At 55.9% G+C, this 16,519-nt stretch overlaps 2 protein-coding genes and 1 non-coding gene across 8 annotated transcripts; 1 reads left to right on the plus strand and 2 right to left on the minus strand.

The window, feature by feature from the left end:
• Positions 1-3,088: 3,088 nt before the first annotated feature.
• Positions 3,089-10,924, minus strand: RANBP1 (RAN binding protein 1). Of its 2 annotated transcripts, none has more exons than XM_023241652.1 (6): positions 10,788-10,924; positions 9,325-9,461; positions 7,000-7,157; positions 4,753-4,881; positions 4,023-4,088; positions 3,089-3,512 (listed from the first exon to the last, which is right to left on the minus strand). In XM_023241652.1, exons 1-6 carry the CDS (start codon positions 10,800-10,802, stop codon positions 3,391-3,393), a joined length of 627 nt encoding a protein of 208 aa, XP_023097420.1. In that variant the 5' UTR covers positions 10,803-10,924; the 3' UTR covers positions 3,089-3,390. The 2 variants fall into 2 exon arrangements, with proteins under 2 accessions (XP_023097420.1, XP_023097419.1); XM_023241651.1 differs by having other exon boundaries at positions 3,089-3,515.
• LOC111557402 lies at positions 3,866-3,991 on the minus strand. Its single transcript, XR_002737450.1, has one exon. It is a non-coding gene; the product is annotated as a small nucleolar RNA SNORA77 (small nucleolar RNA).
• A 207-nt stretch (positions 10,925-11,131) lies between the features above and the next one.
• TRMT2A (tRNA methyltransferase 2 homolog A) lies at positions 11,132-16,164 on the plus strand. 5 transcript variants are annotated; one of them, XM_011287904.3, is made up of 13 exons: positions 11,132-11,280; positions 11,443-11,532; positions 11,771-12,333; positions 12,592-12,700; positions 12,988-13,169; positions 13,358-13,472; positions 13,565-13,680; positions 13,759-13,870; positions 14,481-14,603; positions 14,817-14,892; positions 15,132-15,326; positions 15,443-15,539; positions 15,659-16,164. In XM_011287904.3, exons 2-13 carry the CDS (start codon positions 11,509-11,511, stop codon positions 15,888-15,890), a joined length of 1,944 nt encoding a protein of 647 aa, XP_011286206.2. In that variant the 5' UTR covers positions 11,132-11,280; positions 11,443-11,508; the 3' UTR covers positions 15,891-16,164. The 5 variants fall into 5 exon arrangements, with proteins under 5 accessions (XP_011286206.2, XP_044898063.1, XP_023097418.1 ...); XM_023241650.2 differs by having other exon boundaries at positions 11,222-11,532; XM_019814887.3 differs by having other exon boundaries at positions 11,222-11,532; positions 15,141-15,326.
• The last annotated feature ends 355 nt before the right edge of the window (positions 16,165-16,519 follow it).

The raw sequence follows: 16,519 nt of genomic DNA on the forward strand, positions 1-16,519 counted from the left end.
TCTCTCGGGATCCTGACCCAAGCTGCATGCTTGGGAATGTGTGCATGTGGGAGAGCTAGGGCCGGATGAGCCCCTCAGCCTCCCCAAAGCAGGGTGGAGTGCCCCTCGGGAAGCGCGGGGCACCCTGCCCCTGCCTGGGATAGGCCTGTGGGCAGGCCCACCTCCTGCAGGAAATCCCACCCGCCAGTGCCGCTGCCGCTTAAGGTGGACCTGCAAGCTTTGCAGTGCCTAGCTGCGGTATGGCTGGAGTGGGCTGAGCAACCTGGCAGCAGTGCAGAACCTCTGGGAGGTTGGGACCTGGGGCAAGTTCTGAAGCCTCCACAGTGAGGACCAGCCAGTCTGTTCCCTCCTACACACCCCAGAGCCCTCTGCCCAGAAACCAAGACCCACCAGCCGCCTCCCCAGGTGGGAATACAAGGTGGGGGGTGGGGGGCAGGGGGGTTGGCAGGGAGGGATTGGTCCCCACCCTCCTCAGCCTGACTTCCGCATTTTGGCCAGAATCCCTTGCTGCCCAGGGGCCACCTCTTCAGGCCATGCTACCAAAGGCCCTGGGGCTTCTTCACCCTGTGTCCTCCCTGTCTGTGTGAGAGCCTTATGAAGGCCCCAGCAACAGCTCTGCAAGCTGCTGGCTGTGAGCCATTAGAAAAGATGCCAGGCTGGGGGCCGGAACTGGAGCATTAATGCTGCTGCCTGACAGCAAAAATGGTAACGGGCTTTTCTTCCCATAACATCCCAGTTGTAGCCTCTGCCCAGGGGGGAGCCCACTCCAGGGGGCCCAGCACGGGGTTGAGGGATACCCTAGCACTAAGTGGGTTAAGGCAGCACGGACGCTTGAGCTGACACGTCCTTACCTCTGCCTCAGCACTCTAGTGGCCTCAGGTCACCAGATAGAAGATCCAGGGTCCTCACATAGAAAGACTCCAGCCAATACATGCCCCACCCACAGCTTCGCCTTTGTTCCTGCCCTTCTGCAACCCAGCACTGGGATCCCAGGCCCCCGGAAGCCTCTGGATGCAAGCCCACCCTTGGGGAGGCATTCCTCCCAACACGCTCCCAACTGGTGGCTCTTGCCCAGGTCTGACTCCAGGTCTGTGTAGGGGTACCAGGATGGCTGAGAGCTGTGAGTGCCAAGCACTGGTCATGGAAAGAAGGGGTGCTTGTTACCTCCTTGGTGACATCCCTGCAGACTTGCCTGGGCAGAGGGGGATCCTGGTGGGGGAGAGGGGTGCTGGGGGGAGACCCAGTGAGGCCTCTGGCCCAGGAGTCCTCTCCTAAGGAGCTAAGATGCCCAGGAGAAGGAAACCACAGCAGAAAGCTTGCCCAACTTGCAGCTCAGTGGACTGACCTGGAACAGAAAGGTACATCATCTCACTTCTTACTCCATCCCCAATATTGTCAGCATCTCAATTCTGACTTTACCATTGCCTTTTTGCCACGGGGAGGAACCCAGCTGAAAAAACACTGGCTGGGGAGCAAGGCAGAGCCCCCCCCCCCCCCCACACACACCCCTGCTGACATCCCTGCTCACTGGTGAGACCCACTGTCAGGACTGCATGTCTCCCTTTCTGCAGCACATTCTGCATTGTCAGCAAGCCACACCTTTATTTTTTATTTTATTTTTTAGCAAGCCACACCTTTAAGTGCACCCCATTAATGTAGCCTGGTCACAGCACAGCTCTGTTCCCCAGCCATTCTGAGGGGCCTACCCCGCTGTCAGGGTTTTAACCCCTTGGAGACACAATTCATCACCCAAGAGGAAAGAAGTCAGCCTGTGGTTTTACATCAAGTGGGATTTATCTTGTTTTGGAGCCCAAAGCAAAGACTATTAAACAACCATTCTGTGCTGAAAGGGATGTCTGACTGCCCTTCCCTGAAGGATCAAGCCCTGGGCAGACTTACACACATCAGTGCATCCAACAGAGGCCCATACAGAAGCAACACCTGTCCTTTACAACATCAAAATTCCAATTCAAGATAGGCAAGGTGCATTTCACAGGCTTCAATGTCCTTCCTTGGCGGGAAGGACCTCTGTGCCAACACCGACTTCAAGAGCATCCAGACCTGTACCTCTAGAGGCCCAAGGCTGCCAGAACACAATGCTGACCAGCAAAGTTTTGTTTGGCTTCCAAAAAAAGAGCAGCTTCCTTTGGAGGTGAATCCCCCAGAGGGAACAAGGATCCAAGGTTTGGAATCAGATACAGGTCACAGAACACACTGGGAAGTTGGACAGAACAGGACACAGCTAAAAGACTGGCCACAATGTAAAGCACCTCTAGCAGGTGTTAATGACCAATAGCTGAGTGAGAGTGCATCCACTCCAGAGCCCAGTCCTAACTTGCTCCTCCCCGACTGGAGGGCGGTATGGCCACACTTCATAACCCAGGCGGTCTCCTGGGACCCTTTACCACATATGCTTTTGAAAAGCCTGCTGGTGCACTGAAAAGCCTTTCTCCCACTTAAGATAATGTTTAGAGACCATTTGTTTTATAAGACAAACCCCTAAATGGCACTAACCCATTTGCATTCTTGAAAACGTCCCTTTATTTAAAGCTACTGCAGATGTCCAAAATTGCACCCAGATGGAGACACCGTTGAGTGAGCGGGTAAGACAGTTCTCTCCAACGATGGCAGTGAGCTGTCCAACAAGGGCTGTGGGGCCGAGTCCCACCAACACAGTGCACCAGACTGGACATGTGTGCTATGGGACTGGCCTTTCCCTCCACCAGGGCAGAGGGCCAACCAAACGCGGCCTCAACCAAAGCCTGGAAACACACTTGGCCGTCTTGCACCAAAGGCCAGGGTACTCTGGCGGTCTTCCTTTCCCTACCTCAGAGGCAAAACAACAACAAAAAAGCCTATTCCTTGCCACAGGGCAGAAGCGCATGAGTCCCCCCCCCCCCCCCCCCCCCCAGCACACCTGCCCCACCTCAGCTGCATCATGGCCCCAGGGACCAACAGCTGTGCTGAGCCCACAGCAGAGCCAGAGGCAATGAGTGAGACCCGCAGCGCTGCTCCAACATCCTGGAGCCAGCAGGAACCCACACTGCTCCCAGGACAGGGCCGGCGCACACATGGTCCTGCCTCCGCGCAGGTTTCAAATGTGTTGTTTATTCACTATTTTTGATGACTATAAATAAGTGTTTCCACTATGGAAAAGAAAGTTAGCACAGTACATTTTCATGACTGGGGAATGGATTTTCTGAAGTCATCTTCAATAGGGCAAAAACTTAGAAAAAAAACCACCTGAATGTTGGAATTCAGTTCTTTATATAAAGTCCCTTGTAAAAACAAAACAGAATAAAAACAAACTGAAAAGAAGGGGCAGGGCAAAATTTTAAAAAAGAAAAAAGAGGAAAAGAATGGAAGGAAGAGAAAACAAGGGAAGGCGGCTTATTGCTCCTCCTCCGCTCTATCCTTGGTCTCGGCGTCTTCCGACTCCTTGTTCTCCTCCTTCACCGAGAGAGCTTCTAGCTTCTCGGCCACCTTCTCAGCATTGTCGTTTTTGCCCGACCCTGCTAAGACATAGGGGGACACAGTAAGAAAACCGAGAAGCACCACTCTTCCCAGCCCACCCACCTCCTGTGACCCTGGGCGAAGGCCACAGGGCAGGCCACTTCACCATGTGCCAGCCAAGGCAGCCTCCAGGGTCACCCTAATTAAGAGCTCACACCTAGGACCATGGTCAGGCAGCTCAGTTATATCGGGCCCCAAGTAAGCAAGTGACTGTGAGGACCTCTTGAAGCCCCTTTGGCCTCTGGTGGGCTCTAGCCAGACATCATTTTACTTGACGGCTAGCCTGGGTGCTGTGAGGCCAGGCCAGTGAGCACATGCTTGGGGCCTCTATGGCTACCTCACTCCCCAGAAGCACCGTGTCCCCAGACAACTGCATCACCCATGACAGGTCAAGGTGGTCACAGCACCCTGGGATGTTACTCTGGCAGACGGAAAAAGCACCCGCCTGGGGCTGCAGCCAGGTGCAGAGTGAGTCTGCGAGGCAGTCCCCACCCCCAACTCCACGTCACCTTTCTTTTCTCTCTCTTCGATCTCTTTCCTGCATTCTTCAAACTTTGTTTTAAATTTCTGTGCATCTGCAGAAAGAAGAGAAGAGACCTCCTAAGAGCCCTAAAAGGTCTAAAGAGCCAAGATTCACAAAGGGCTAGTCCCATGGGTGACTTAAGGACACAGCCCTGCGCTCACTCTTGCCTGGACCAAGCAGTGACTGTTTCTCAAGTCCCTCCAGGGACTGGTAGCTAGGTTGGCCCATCTCCCTCCACCTGACTCTGACAATTTGGGCAGAATGGTACACAGCACTGGTGGCCATGTAAAACCAAGGGGTCAGGAGCCTCCTGGCCAGACACTCTGCTCTCCACTCATGTCAGAGTAGCTTCTAGATGAGGCCCACTGGGCACTTCTGACAATCAGGGCTGGAAAAGACATCCAAGCTGGGGAGAGGTCACCATGGGCCTGGGATCCCAGCACCTGCTGGCAGTCAGGTGGCTGCGAGGGGACATGCCTGCCCTGGGTAGACTGGATGCCCAGCTCCCTTTGAGGTTAAAAGGGAAAAGGCACTGCTCTCATCAGAGCCCACATGAAGCCTCGAGGGTACACAGGTCGACTGCAGCACTCACATTCCTGCCCCTGAGAGAGCACCAGACAGCAGAATGAGACTGGTCCCTCCCACAAGCTTCTCACAGGCACTATCAGTTCTTCCTGAAAAGCAGTACCCAAGGGCCTGGTGGCTCTTCTGCTTACTTTCAGCATTTAGGAAGCGGATGGCCAGCAGCTCTGGCTTGGGGCACTCATCGGCAAAGTCGGCGTGGGTGTTCCAGACCCAGGCACGGTCGCTGCCTGCGTTCGGCTTCAGCTCCATCATTGGCGTGACTGGGGAAGAAGAGCCATGTGAGGATCCTGACAACTGCTACAAGACCACCCCGGCAACAGGAGGTCCTGCCTTGGGGTCCACCAACCAGGCCTAGACAAACTCCTGTGGGATACAGGATCTTACTCAAACCTCTTTGAAAATGTCCCATGTTCACTTAAAACCAGGACTGTCCTGGAGTGCCTGGGTGGCTCAGTCAGTTAAGCGGCCCAGTTTGGCTCAGGTCATGATCTCACAGCTCGAAGGCTTGTGAGTTCGAGTCCCACATAGGGCTCTGTGCTGACAGCTCAGAGGCTGGAGCCTGCTTCTGATTCTGTGTATCCCTCTCTCTCTGCCCCTCCCCTGCTCGCGCGCTGTCTCTTTCTCTCTCTCAAAAATAAACAAACATTGAAAAAAAAAAAACAAAAAAAACAAAAACAAAAAAACCCCCACAGAACTGTCCTAAATCTGGGAACAGGGTGACCTGCTCCCTGACGAGGAGAACACCTCAGAAAGGATCTCCAATCCCACTGGAACAAGGGCTCCAACGCCAACAGAGCCACTCATGCCCAGCCCTTCCTGTGGAGCACCCATCATGTAGCTATGTCCTTGCTCAACCACACCATCAGGTAGCTGGCCCATTGGGAAGTGGGGGACAGAAGCCATAAGTGGGGTAATCATCCAGGAGGACATGGAGTCAGCTTTGCACTTGCCAGGGTCCCTAGGAGACAAGGCCACCACAAGTAGACACCATGGGCCCTGGTGACATGCACATACACCATGGAATAAGTAGGAATCTGGAATAAGCAGATACACCCATGTCCTCAGGCTCTGCACAGACCCAAAAGGAGAAACTGACTGCGCAAAGAACAAGAGCACACTTGTGCACCCCTGTGCCCCTGGCAGAGGTCTCCATGGACCTGAGCATATATTGACCGTCTGAACTGGGAACAGTCACACCATCCCCATGCAGACACCTGGAGAGCCCTTGACCTCTACAGAGCACAGTGATGCCATGGCCTCCTGCTGCCACCACCCACCTGGCACATTAAGGGTCTATGGTATGTAGGGGTCCCAAAACACACCTGCAACTCAGAAACGACCCAGTGATCTGACAAGGCTCCTGAAGAAACATAGGGTGTCAGGAAGTCCCCTGGGGAGCGATTCAAATTGGAGTGGAGGCCAGGGGCCAGAGCAGACAGGTGGGGGAAGAGGGAGAGACACAAGAGGACTACCAGAATGGCCCCTAAGGAAGGCAAGAAAGCCCCTCCCTGCCACCTCTCAGGAGGATTTCTGCAAACCCGCCCATCCTTCCACATCACCCTCAAGAGCTGCTCTGCTCAGGTTCCTGCCAGGTCACCCCAGGTGTCCAGAAGAGGGGCCCTCCCTTGCCAGACATGCATTCTACCCAGTAACACAGACACGGCACCAGATCAGGAATGGAACCCAAGACACATCCACTTCCAAACACACATAGCACTGCAGAACAACCTAGCAGCCAAAAGACTGATATGGCGGGGACTTACTGTCACCCCTTCACAGGCCAGGCCTGGTGTGGCTTTCCCCAGACCCTCCCATCCCCCAACCATGTTGAGCCCAGGGTTAATGCATCACACGTGTTCAAGGGCCTCAACCTGTCACCATCCACTATCTGTTTGGTCTCACAGACACCTAAAGATGAGACAGCCACCTTCTCTCTGCACCCCTTCCCCTCTGTGTTCTCACCAGGGAACACCCGGCAGGGACAGAACACACCAAAGAGTGGGAAGGCTGCCTACGGGGCACATCAAAATACAAATGGGAGCACACATCCTCACAGCACTGCCCAATCCTTGGGCAGGTGCTCCACGGACCTAAGCCCACACTGGGGCTCTGCTTCCACCCCATCATGTCCTGTCTGCTTGGGCTCCACATCTTGTGTGCTATAAGCTTCTCTGCAGGTCTGCTCTGAGTTCAGAGCATGCTGGAAAACTTCATTTCCTATTTAAGTTCAAAACACACTGCAAATATGCACTCTATGTCATAATGCACTCCCAGATTCCTAGCCCAGCACTGAAAGCAACCTGCCCAAAGATCTGAAGGTATCCTCATGTGCAGCGCTGGAACTTAGAGTGAAAACACACTCCCAAGAGGCCACCTACTGTAGTGGTTGGCGCATATCTTCAGGGTCTTGTCCCTCCTCATGAGGAGGCGGATGGTCCCTTTCTCCTTATGCTTCAGAAGCTTGACATCACCTGTGCCTCGTTCCTTCCATTCTGGGAGATCGTTCTCTGAAGCAAATCGGAATAGCTTTGCCCGCCTTCAAGAAAAGCCATTACAAGAGAGCTTAAATGTGTGTGAAGACAGAATAAACAGTCAAACGTTTGCTGGCAAACAACACTTATTTCCTGTACCTGGCGTCTCCACGGACGCCCCTCCCTTTCTTTGTACTTCTAGGACGATTAAGTCAAAAAATTACCAAAAAAGCAAAACAACATTCCTAGTTTTTACTTGGAATAACGAAGTGAAAAGGAAAAGGGATTTCTACAACCACGGAACTTTCCAATTTTAGTATATGTGCTGCCGAATCGAGTACAACAACCACAGAACTTTCCAACAGAAAGACACAACTTCTCAACAAAGACACCTCCTGAATATGCTGGGCTTGCCTGTGATCGTAGTGCAGGGGAGCCCCTGGTGTCCCATAGGGCTGCAGAGGGTAGCAAGGAAGCAGATGGAGGTTGAGGACCCCTGCCCTCCACAGGGCCAGCCCTTCCCTCTGCTGTGAGATGCACCCTGTGCTTCCCAGGCCCCCCAACCCAGAGAGACCTCTGCAGACCTCTCTGTTCAGGCCATGAGGCTCTGGCCCAACGTCTTGCCTTTTTGCTCTGAGTAGCACCTCACACTGGGCCCAGCCAAGGCTCCCACCCAGATGGGCTCCCATGGTGAGCCCAGCAGTCCTGCCTTTAGGACTTCAGGCTGATGTCCTCCATTTCCTTACCCACAGGACCCCAGCCTTGCTGGTCCATTTCCTGCACCACACTCTGCTCTCTCTCCCAAACTCAATTCCGTTACGGGAGACAGTGCCCTCACAAGGATGCCCGCAGAGCTTTCACCTGGAGCCCAAGGGCCCAGACGCAAAGGCCTGACCTGCTGGCCTCACTTCCCTCAGGAAAGGCCTGTGTCCAGGACACTGAAAGCAGTTCTCGGACCTGTGAGGGCTGAAGAGGGTAAGAACAGCAGCACCAGCTGCTGGGAGGAGCCAGCCCCTGGCTGCAGCACCATTTCCGGGCAAACCAGAGATGTGGAAAACCAGTATCTTCAGGGACTCACCTACCACTCTGAGACCAAGAGGATGTATATGACTCTCCTTCCCCAGGCCTTTGGGGGTGGTGGGAAAGGGCTGGTCTCCCCAGTCTGCCTTCCTTAGAGGGAGGGATCACTGTTCCCTGCCCCCCACTCACAGCAAAGCACTCAAATCCTCATCTGGCTTCTTAGTTAGAATCTGAAGACGGTGGGGGAACTCCACTTGGACAGGAAAAACGCTCCAGCCTGTTTCCATTAACTTGTGACTGAATCTAACGTTTCCTGTGATTCTGAGTACAGACAACGGGTCAGTCTCAGCAGTGTGGATTTTGTCGCAGATATCTCAACACATGGCTGGTGCCAGTACTACTTAAAAACGACACATGCCGTCATAGCCTCACACTGAAGGTGTCAAACACATGCAGGATAATATTTAGAAAGTAATCTTGATAAGCATAACACATCCATTTTCATTTGTAATTCCAGGCATTATTTTGTGCATTAAAAACGCTGAATTGGGAGTTCACAAACTTCAGGATGCCAAAGTCTGGCATGCAAAAGAAAAATAATATTAACAATGGTATGAATAATCTATTCAACCAGAAGAAGGGGGCCATGGGAGTTTTGGGAGGTAGCAAGCCTGTAAGGTGACATGAACAGGAGGCTGTGGAGATGCACCTTGGTGGGCAGAGCAGCAGGGACAGGACACCAGGGAGCACCTGTACTCTCCACAGCACTGGCCGCCGGGAAACAGGGGCACCCAGTGAAGAGTTATCCAAAGAGTAGATTCTAACAGCAGCCCTGATTTTCCACGTAGGATTAGTCATCACACAATTCCAAGCCCTTTCTTCAGCCCCAGTCCGATTTAAGGTCAGGCCAAGACCTTGACACCTGTAAAAACTGTAACTTCAATCTTACATTAAAAGATACATGTTTCTCAGGATGCCTGGGTGGCTCAGTTGGTTAAGCCTCCAACTTTGACTCAGGTCATGATCTCATGGTTCATGGGTTCGAACCCTGCGTCGGGCTCTGTGCTGACACCTCTGAGCCTGGAGCCTGCTCCAAATTCTGTCTGCCTCTCTCTCTGCCCCTCCCCTGCTCACACTCTGTCTCTCAAAAAACAAATAAACATTAAAAAAAAAAAAAGATACATGTTTCTGGAGCAACATGAGCTTACTTACATTTTAAAAAGCTCTTCTTCATCTTCTTCCAGCGTTTTAATTTCTTGCTCAGGAAGAGAAACTATAGGCTCAAACTGGGGGTCATGGTTGGACTCATCTGCATTCTCGGTGGAGGTGTCATGGTCCTCATGGGTGTCCTGTGGAGTGAGGTGCAGAGAGGTGACTCTGCTGGCGCCAGAGCGTGCCCCTCACCCAGAGCTCAGCAGTGGGCACCCCTCCTAGTGAACGGCCTCATCCCCAAACAAGAGATTAAGCCCACAGTCTTTCACATAAGGGTTTGCACGCACAGAGTGCAATAAGATGCTGAATTTCAGCACCCTCCCCAGATGCATCAATCACATCTGTGCACATACTGTGCACATCCTAAATTGAGCCACCTACTGGCAGATGAGAAACTGCCTCATCACTTGAACCTCAGTTTCCTCATCTGTAAAATGTGTATAATCACAAGGGCAAATGATTAAAAGATGCAATGACAGAAGAGGGTCTCAAGTAGAGTTGTCACCCTTTAATCAAAAAGCAACCATTTGGGTTTTTACTGGTTGAGAAAAATCTGTGCTCTTGCTTAGCAGAAAGGAAAAAGGTTGCTACAGGATGGCTAGTGCTTACACGCAATTCACAGTTCTGTCAGCAATTTGATCTTAAATCAGAAAGTTGATGTGTCAACAGAAATCGTACAATGAGCCCTAAGATTCTGATGCAATTTATTAAACTACAGGGCACAAAGAATCATATTTGAGGTTCAAGTCTCACAGAACACGTGGCTTGATGATCTATAAATCCCTAAGCTGGGAGACCTTCCTACCAGACTCGAGCCAAAAAAGAAAATATATAAGCTTTCATTGCTTTCCTTGGTTGGATAAGCACTGCGGCTCCACCAGGGTCAGCTCACCCGAGCAGATGCCCTCGGTCAACAAAGCCACCCCCACTCTGGGTCGGTTCGACCAGGACCCGTCCACCCCGCTGAAACGTGAGTTTCTGCCACAGAGGCCTGTGGCGGCTCAAGACGTGAGAACAGAATGAATGAAATACTGCGTAGGCGACGGGAGGAAGGGACGCACGGTTTTGGTGGGAAGCCTGCAAGTGGGCCGAGCCAGGGGAAACCCGCCACCCGCCCCACTTCTCAGGCGAGCGGCGAAGTAAACTCGAGACCGAGGAGTCGGGGCGGCGGGCCGCCCCACGCCTGGATGGAGCTTCCCGGCCCCACTTGGGACCGCCCCAAGGTCACGCGGGCGCCAGGCAGCCCCCGAGCCCGCGGAGCCATCGTGCGACCTGGCTCCGAAGGCCTCGAGCCCCCAGGCCGCGCTCCCCAAAGTTCCGACCCCGCGCCACCGAGGCCCCACAGGAGCCGAGCCCACAGGCCAGCGGGGGTTGGCAACGGCAGCGCGGGCCGCCCACGTGGCCGCCGATAGCGGCCTCGGCCTCCCGGCCCCCGCCCAGTCCCCACCCGAGCCCGGCCGCACCTTGGCGGCCGCCATGGGGACGCGGCGGCGGCGGCTCGGCTGGCTCGGTCGTCGCTGGCTCCGCGGCCTCTCGGCGGCTAGTCGAGGCTCCTTTCCTCCGCGTCTGGCGCCGGCGCCTCCCGCCCTCCCGCTCTTCCCTCCGCCCCGCGACCCGAACCCCGACCCCTGACCCCGGCGGCGGGAAACGCGACGCGATTCAAAACCAGTGCAGCTTTATTGGCTCACACGGCGGACATTCTCATTGTCCAGCCCGCCCCGCGCTTCCCGCCAAAACGCCCCGCGGCGCATGCCCGGCCCGCCCGGCAGCCAGGGGAGTGGGTACTCCCGGCGGCCCTCGCGCGCGCTTCCGCCCCACCGCAGCGCGTGCCCCTCGAGCACGAGAAAAGGGCTGGGGGTAGGAGGTGACGCGTGGTGATGATGTCACCGGAAGCCAGGATGATAGAGACGCGCGGCCTCGGCTGCACTCGCTGGCGGCGGGAGAGCGGCCGGCTAGGTGAGCGGCCGGCGCAGGCCCCTGGCGGGCAGGCGGCACACCCCATGCCCGAGACCCGAACCTGAGCACGGAGGGTTCGAGTCCCGCCTTGTCCGGGGTGGAGCCGGGGATAGACCTCGCGGCGTCGCACCCGCCCTTTGAGCGCCTGCCTCCCTTTGCCAGGACCAGGACCAGGTGGCGGAGGCAGCCCTCGTGGAGCCCCCAGTCCGGGCAGCGGACGGGCGGACGATGAGTGATCAACTCGACAGTGAAGTAAAGTGAAGGGAGATTCTGATGGGAGACCGGGTGGGAACGGATGGAGATGGGGGCGGAGGGGGAAACCCCTGGGAGAAAAGTGGGATCGGAGGTGAGTTGGGAGAGGAGGGAAGGGAATGGGGGTGAGGCTGGGCATAGGGTGCACTAATGGAGGTCTGGATGTGGGGCTAGCGAACTGGGGCGTTCAGGTTCTAGGGTGCAGCCCGCAGCCCAGCCCCTGCCTGTCTCCACACAGGGCCCTGTGCCCATGGAGGGCTGCAGCCAGGACAGCAACAGTGCCCAGGGCAGCCCTGAAGCCCTAGCCCCTCAGGAGGAAGAGGAGGAGGAGGAAGGTGGGGCTGGGGTGGCTGCAGAGTCTGTACCTCAGCCTGGGCTCTACAGCTACATCAGGGACGACTTGTTTACCTCGGAGATCTTCAAGTTGGAGCTGCAGAATGTGCCTCGCCACGCCAGCTTCAGTGATGTCCGACGCTTTCTGGGCCGCTTTGGCCTACAGCCTCATAAGACCAAACTCTTTGGGCAACCTCCCTGCGCCTTTGTGACATTCCGTAGCGCCGCTGAGCGGGACAAGGCCCTGCGCGTGCTGCACGGTGCCCTCTGGAAGGGCCGTCCACTCAGCGTGCGCTTGGCCCGACCCAAGGCTGATCCCATGGCCAGAAAGAGGCGGTGTGAGGATGAGGGTGAGCCCACAGCCACATGCATTGCAGATGTAGTGACCCCACTTTGGACCGTGCCCTATGCTGAGCAGCTTGAGCGGAAGCGGTTGGAGTGCGAGCAGGTGCTACAGAAGCTCGCCAAGTGAGTGCGGGTGATCACCCTCTTGGCCCTGGAACTTTGCTCAGCTCTATGCTTGTTCAGCCATCCCGTGCTCTGTATAGACATCCTTAGGTCCTGCATGGTCTCTTGGGTAGCTAACCACTGAGACCCATATGTAACCAGTGGGGACACTGAGATCCCAAGGGAGGGGCCCAGAAGACCCGGGTATTTGGAGAGTAGCTGGGGAGGGTTGCAGGGGCAGCGGGCTGAGTCCAACCTTGGCCCCACCTCATCCTGCAGGGAAATTGGGAGCACCAACCGCGCCCTGCTGCCCTGGCTGCTCTCACAGAGGCACAAGCACAACAAGGCCTGCTGCCCGCTGGAGGGGGTTAGGCCATCACCCCAGCAGGTCAGGCCTGGCTGGTGTGGCCAGAAACTCACCTCATGTTCTTAAAGGAGCTCTTCTCACTTATCTTTGCCATCCCTTTTCATGCTTTGTATTTATTTTTCCTATTTCTCACATGACTGTTACTTGTTGTCAGCCCCATCTCCTGGACTGCCAGGCACTGTGGGGGAACTAGAGCCTCTTGCTCACCACCATCTCTCACTTGATGAGCTGTTCTGTCCACTCACAAGTGCTGGATGGCCAGGGTAAGGTCAGGCATGTCTCTCTGCCTCCCTCTACCCTCCCTGCAGACCGAATATCGTAATAAGTGTGAGTTTCTGGTTGGCGTCGGGGTGGACGGGGAGGACAACACAGTCGGCTGTCGGCTTGGCAAGTACAAGGGCGGGACATGTGCTGTGGCAGCCCCCTTTGACACCGTGCACATCCCTGGGGCCACCAAGCAGGTGGTGAAGGCTTTCCAGGAGTTCATCCGGTGAGGGCTTATGGCTGGGCTAGGGGCCCCAAGAAGTCCTGAGGTGGTCTGGGAGCAGAGGGCCTGCCTGGGGGATCCTGGGATTGTGATCTGGTGGGTGGAGCTGGAGGGGAGAGCAGGGAGACTGCTCGCCCAGTCCTGGTTGGCAGATATTGAGGACTCAGGGCCGCTCATGGCTCCCACCACAGGTCCACTCCATACTCAGCGTACAACCCAGAGACATACTCAGGCCACTGGAAGCAGCTGACTGTGCGCACCAGCCGCCGTGGCCAAGCTATGGCCATTGTTTACTTCCACCCCCAGGTCTCAGGCAAGGAGGCCCTGCTGGGGGAGGGTGTCTGGGCCACAGTGAGTTGTGATGCAACTTTACAAGGCCTTTTCTACTGCTTACCCAGAAGCTGAGCCCTGAGGAACTGGCTGGGCTGAAGGCCTCCTTGGCACAGCACTTCATGGCAGGGCCAGGCAAGGCCACTGGGGTGACCTGCCTCTACTTTGTAGAGGAGGGACAGCGGTGAGGACCCTGGGTAGGGATGGGGTGGGTCCCTGCAAGGGCTAGTGATACTGATGGACCTTACCCTACCATCCACAGAAAGACTCCCAGTCTGGAGGGCCTGCCCCTGGAGCACGTGGCTGGAGACCGATGCATCCACGAGGACCTGCTGGGGTTGACCTTCCGGATCTCCCCTCATGCCTTCTTTCAGGTAGCCCCAAATTTCTTAGGATCATGAGGACACATGGAGGGAGACCTGACATGGTATCAAGATGTGATGGAGACAGTGGGCTAGGGCAGTGACAAAGGATTAGCCTGGCAAGATACCTGGGGATAATGTCCAGGCAGGGGAGCCACAAGGATTGTAAGGTAGATGAAAGATCATTTGCCATTAGATTCTTTGACAACCCTCTTGGAGAGCCATATGTGGGGTGTGAGAACAGGAGCTGGAGTAATGCCAGGGCTCTGGTGTGAGCTCTAGTACTCAGAAAAGAGCTTCATAATTGATCGAGGGGTGGTGATATCAGCATCGTTGCCTTTTAAAGCTAGGAGACTGAGGTTGCCAGGCAACCCTCATGGGATTGAGGGTCAGTCTGAGGACTAGGCTTCTGGCTCCCTGACGGTTAGACGTAGGGGAGGGGTAGGATCAGGAGACCTAGGAAGAAAGTGAGCGAGCCAGGAATTGGGCCACAGAGGCAGGAAAGATGCCCAGGGAATGCAAGTGCTTGGCGTGGGGCAGTGGGGGAGGTGGGCAGGAGGGGAAGCCAACTTGGGCAGCAGGGCTCCCCTGACATCCTTGACACTGCCGGCTCACCCTCCAGGTGAACACCCCGGCAGCCGAGGTGCTCTACACAGTCATCCAGGACTGGGCCCAGCTGGACACAGGGAGCACAGTGCTAGACGTGTGCTGCGGCACTGGCACCATTGGCCTGGCACTGGCCCCGGTGAGCCCTCCTGCCCTGCCTGTGGATACCCTCCCCACACCACCCATGTTGTCACCTGCCTCATGATCCTCCATGATCCCCAGCCCGAAGACTAAGGTTAACCGTAGTCTGCCAGATTCTCTTCCACTCTCCAAATGCCTCCTGCTGTTCCCTTCCCTAAGAAGCCCCCAGGATAGGTCAGAATGCCATGAGTCTGTCCTTTACTGGTTTCAGAAGGTGAAGAGAGTTGTAGGAATTGAGCTGTGCCAGGAGGCTGTGGAAGATGCCCGGGTGAATGCCCAAGACAATGGTGAGAGCCAGCGCCCCACAAAGGTGGGCAGCAGATGCCTCTGCTGCATACCCTCAGCACAGCACCTGGGACCCACCAGGTGGTTCTTAGGGCCCATGGTGGGTGGAGTGAGGGCAGAGAGTACAGGAGGGCTCCTATTACGTGGACTTAACACATGTCCAGGATGCCTGAGGCTGCCTGATGGGGGAAGGTGAGCAGCCTCCCTAGACAACAGGCTTTCCTAATGCATCTCTGGCCAGGGACTTCAGGACACCAGGCAAAGCCCTGTGGGGGAGAGTGTCCTTGGTCCCCTGACAGGGCTGTCATGCCATGTCCAGAGTTGAGCAATGTTGAGTTCCATTGTGGGAGAGCCGAGGACCTGGTGCCCGCTCTGGTGAGCAGACTGGCCTCCCAGCAGCTCGTTGCCATCCTGGACCCTCCTCGTGCTGGCCTGCGTAAGTGGTCTCCATTTGGGGGTTGTTAAGGGGAAGATGGTGGGCAGGGATGTTGGGATGGCACACCAAGCTGTGCAGCCTCAGACCTGATGCCCATCCCATCTGGGTCTCCTCAGATTCCAAAGTGATCCTGGCTGTCCGAAGAGCCGAGAACCTCAGACGGCTCCTGTATGTCTCTTGCAACCCCCGGGCAGCCATGGGCAACTTTGTCGAGTGAGTGTGAGGTGGGGGGATCTGGGGTGGATTGGGGCCCTGCACACAACCTCCCCCTCCTCCACAGGAGCCCCTTCCAGACTCACGTGGCTGATCTTGACACTCCTTTCTCACCACAGCCTCTGCAGGGCCCCATCTAATCGGGTGAAGGGCACTCCCTTCCGGCCTGTCAAGGCTGTGGCCGTGGACCTGTTCCCGCAGACCCCGCATTGTGAGATGCTCATCCTGTTTGAGAGGGTGGAGTACCCCAATGGCACAGGGGCCCTGGAGCCCCAGGACCCTCCAGCCCAGCCCCCACCAGGGTCCCCAGATGATACCCTGCAGGAAACTGGGGCTTCCACCTCTTCCTAGGTCCCTGGAGCACTAGAAACTTGCCCTTTCAGAATAGGGCCCGGTCTTCATCACCGGGGCAGAAGCCAAGGGGCTCCCCAAGTCCTTGCCTCACCTCAGGATGCTCAGGCAAGCACCTAGAGAGCATGAGACACAGCTGCCCCAACCAGGGTCAGCCTGTCCCCATGGACCCTAGGCTCTTGTCCCCTACCACCACCCCCCCCCCCACTCCTCTTCCCAAGTTCCTTTTGGGCTAGCTGGGGCACAGGGTCAGAATAAACCATTGCTGAACTACTGGCATGACTGATGAGCATTCAAGGTTGGCAGATGGGGCCTGCCCTTACTTTATCCCCTACTGCGGGTGGGGGGGTGGGGGGAAGCCAGCAGGGCCCCTTGAGCACCCTGCCAAGACCAAGTCTGAGCCCCCAGCTGCCAGTCCCTCCACATGACCAGGAGTCACAGAAAGTGTGCCAACAGTGCCAGGTCTCCTGCTTATTATCCTAAGAGAAGAAACTGGGAGCTCATGGCTCAGAGCCAGTTGTGCATGTGGGGTGGAGACATGGCAGGGGGCCAGGCCTATCTGCTACAGGTCAGCCCAGCAGGCTGCACCACTCTTCCTGCACCCTGAGGGGAGGTTCCATCCCCAATCT

The sequence above is a fragment of the Felis catus genome, chromosome D3 (assembly GCF_018350175.1).
Source record: "Felis catus isolate Fca126 chromosome D3, F.catus_Fca126_mat1.0, whole genome shotgun sequence".
In the NCBI taxonomy this organism is placed as follows: Eukaryota; Metazoa; Chordata; class Mammalia; order Carnivora; family Felidae; genus Felis; species Felis catus.

What these genes read in the sequence shown, in the direction of transcription:
- RANBP1 (XM_023241651.1), bottom strand. An exon ending in GATATGCGCCAACCACTACA is followed by an intron (nt 4,882 to 6,999) that starts GTAGGTGGCCTC and finishes CTTCTTCCCCAG; the next exon opens with TCACGCCAATGATGGAGCTG. An exon ending in CCGCTTCCTAAATGCTGAAA is followed by an intron (nt 4,089 to 4,752) that starts GTAAGCAGAAGA and finishes TTCTTTCTGCAG; the next exon opens with ATGCACAGAAATTTAAAACA.
- TRMT2A (XM_011287904.3), top strand. Translation starts at nt 11,509, where the DNA reads ATGAGTGATCAACTCGACAGTGAA. An exon ending in CCCCTCATGCCTTCTTTCAG is followed by an intron (nt 13,871 to 14,480) that starts GTAGCCCCAAAT and finishes CTCACCCTCCAG; the next exon opens with GTGAACACCCCGGCAGCCGA. An exon ending in CCCTCCTCGTGCTGGCCTGC is followed by an intron (nt 15,327 to 15,442) that starts GTAAGTGGTCTC and finishes GGGTCTCCTCAG; the next exon opens with ATTCCAAAGTGATCCTGGCT.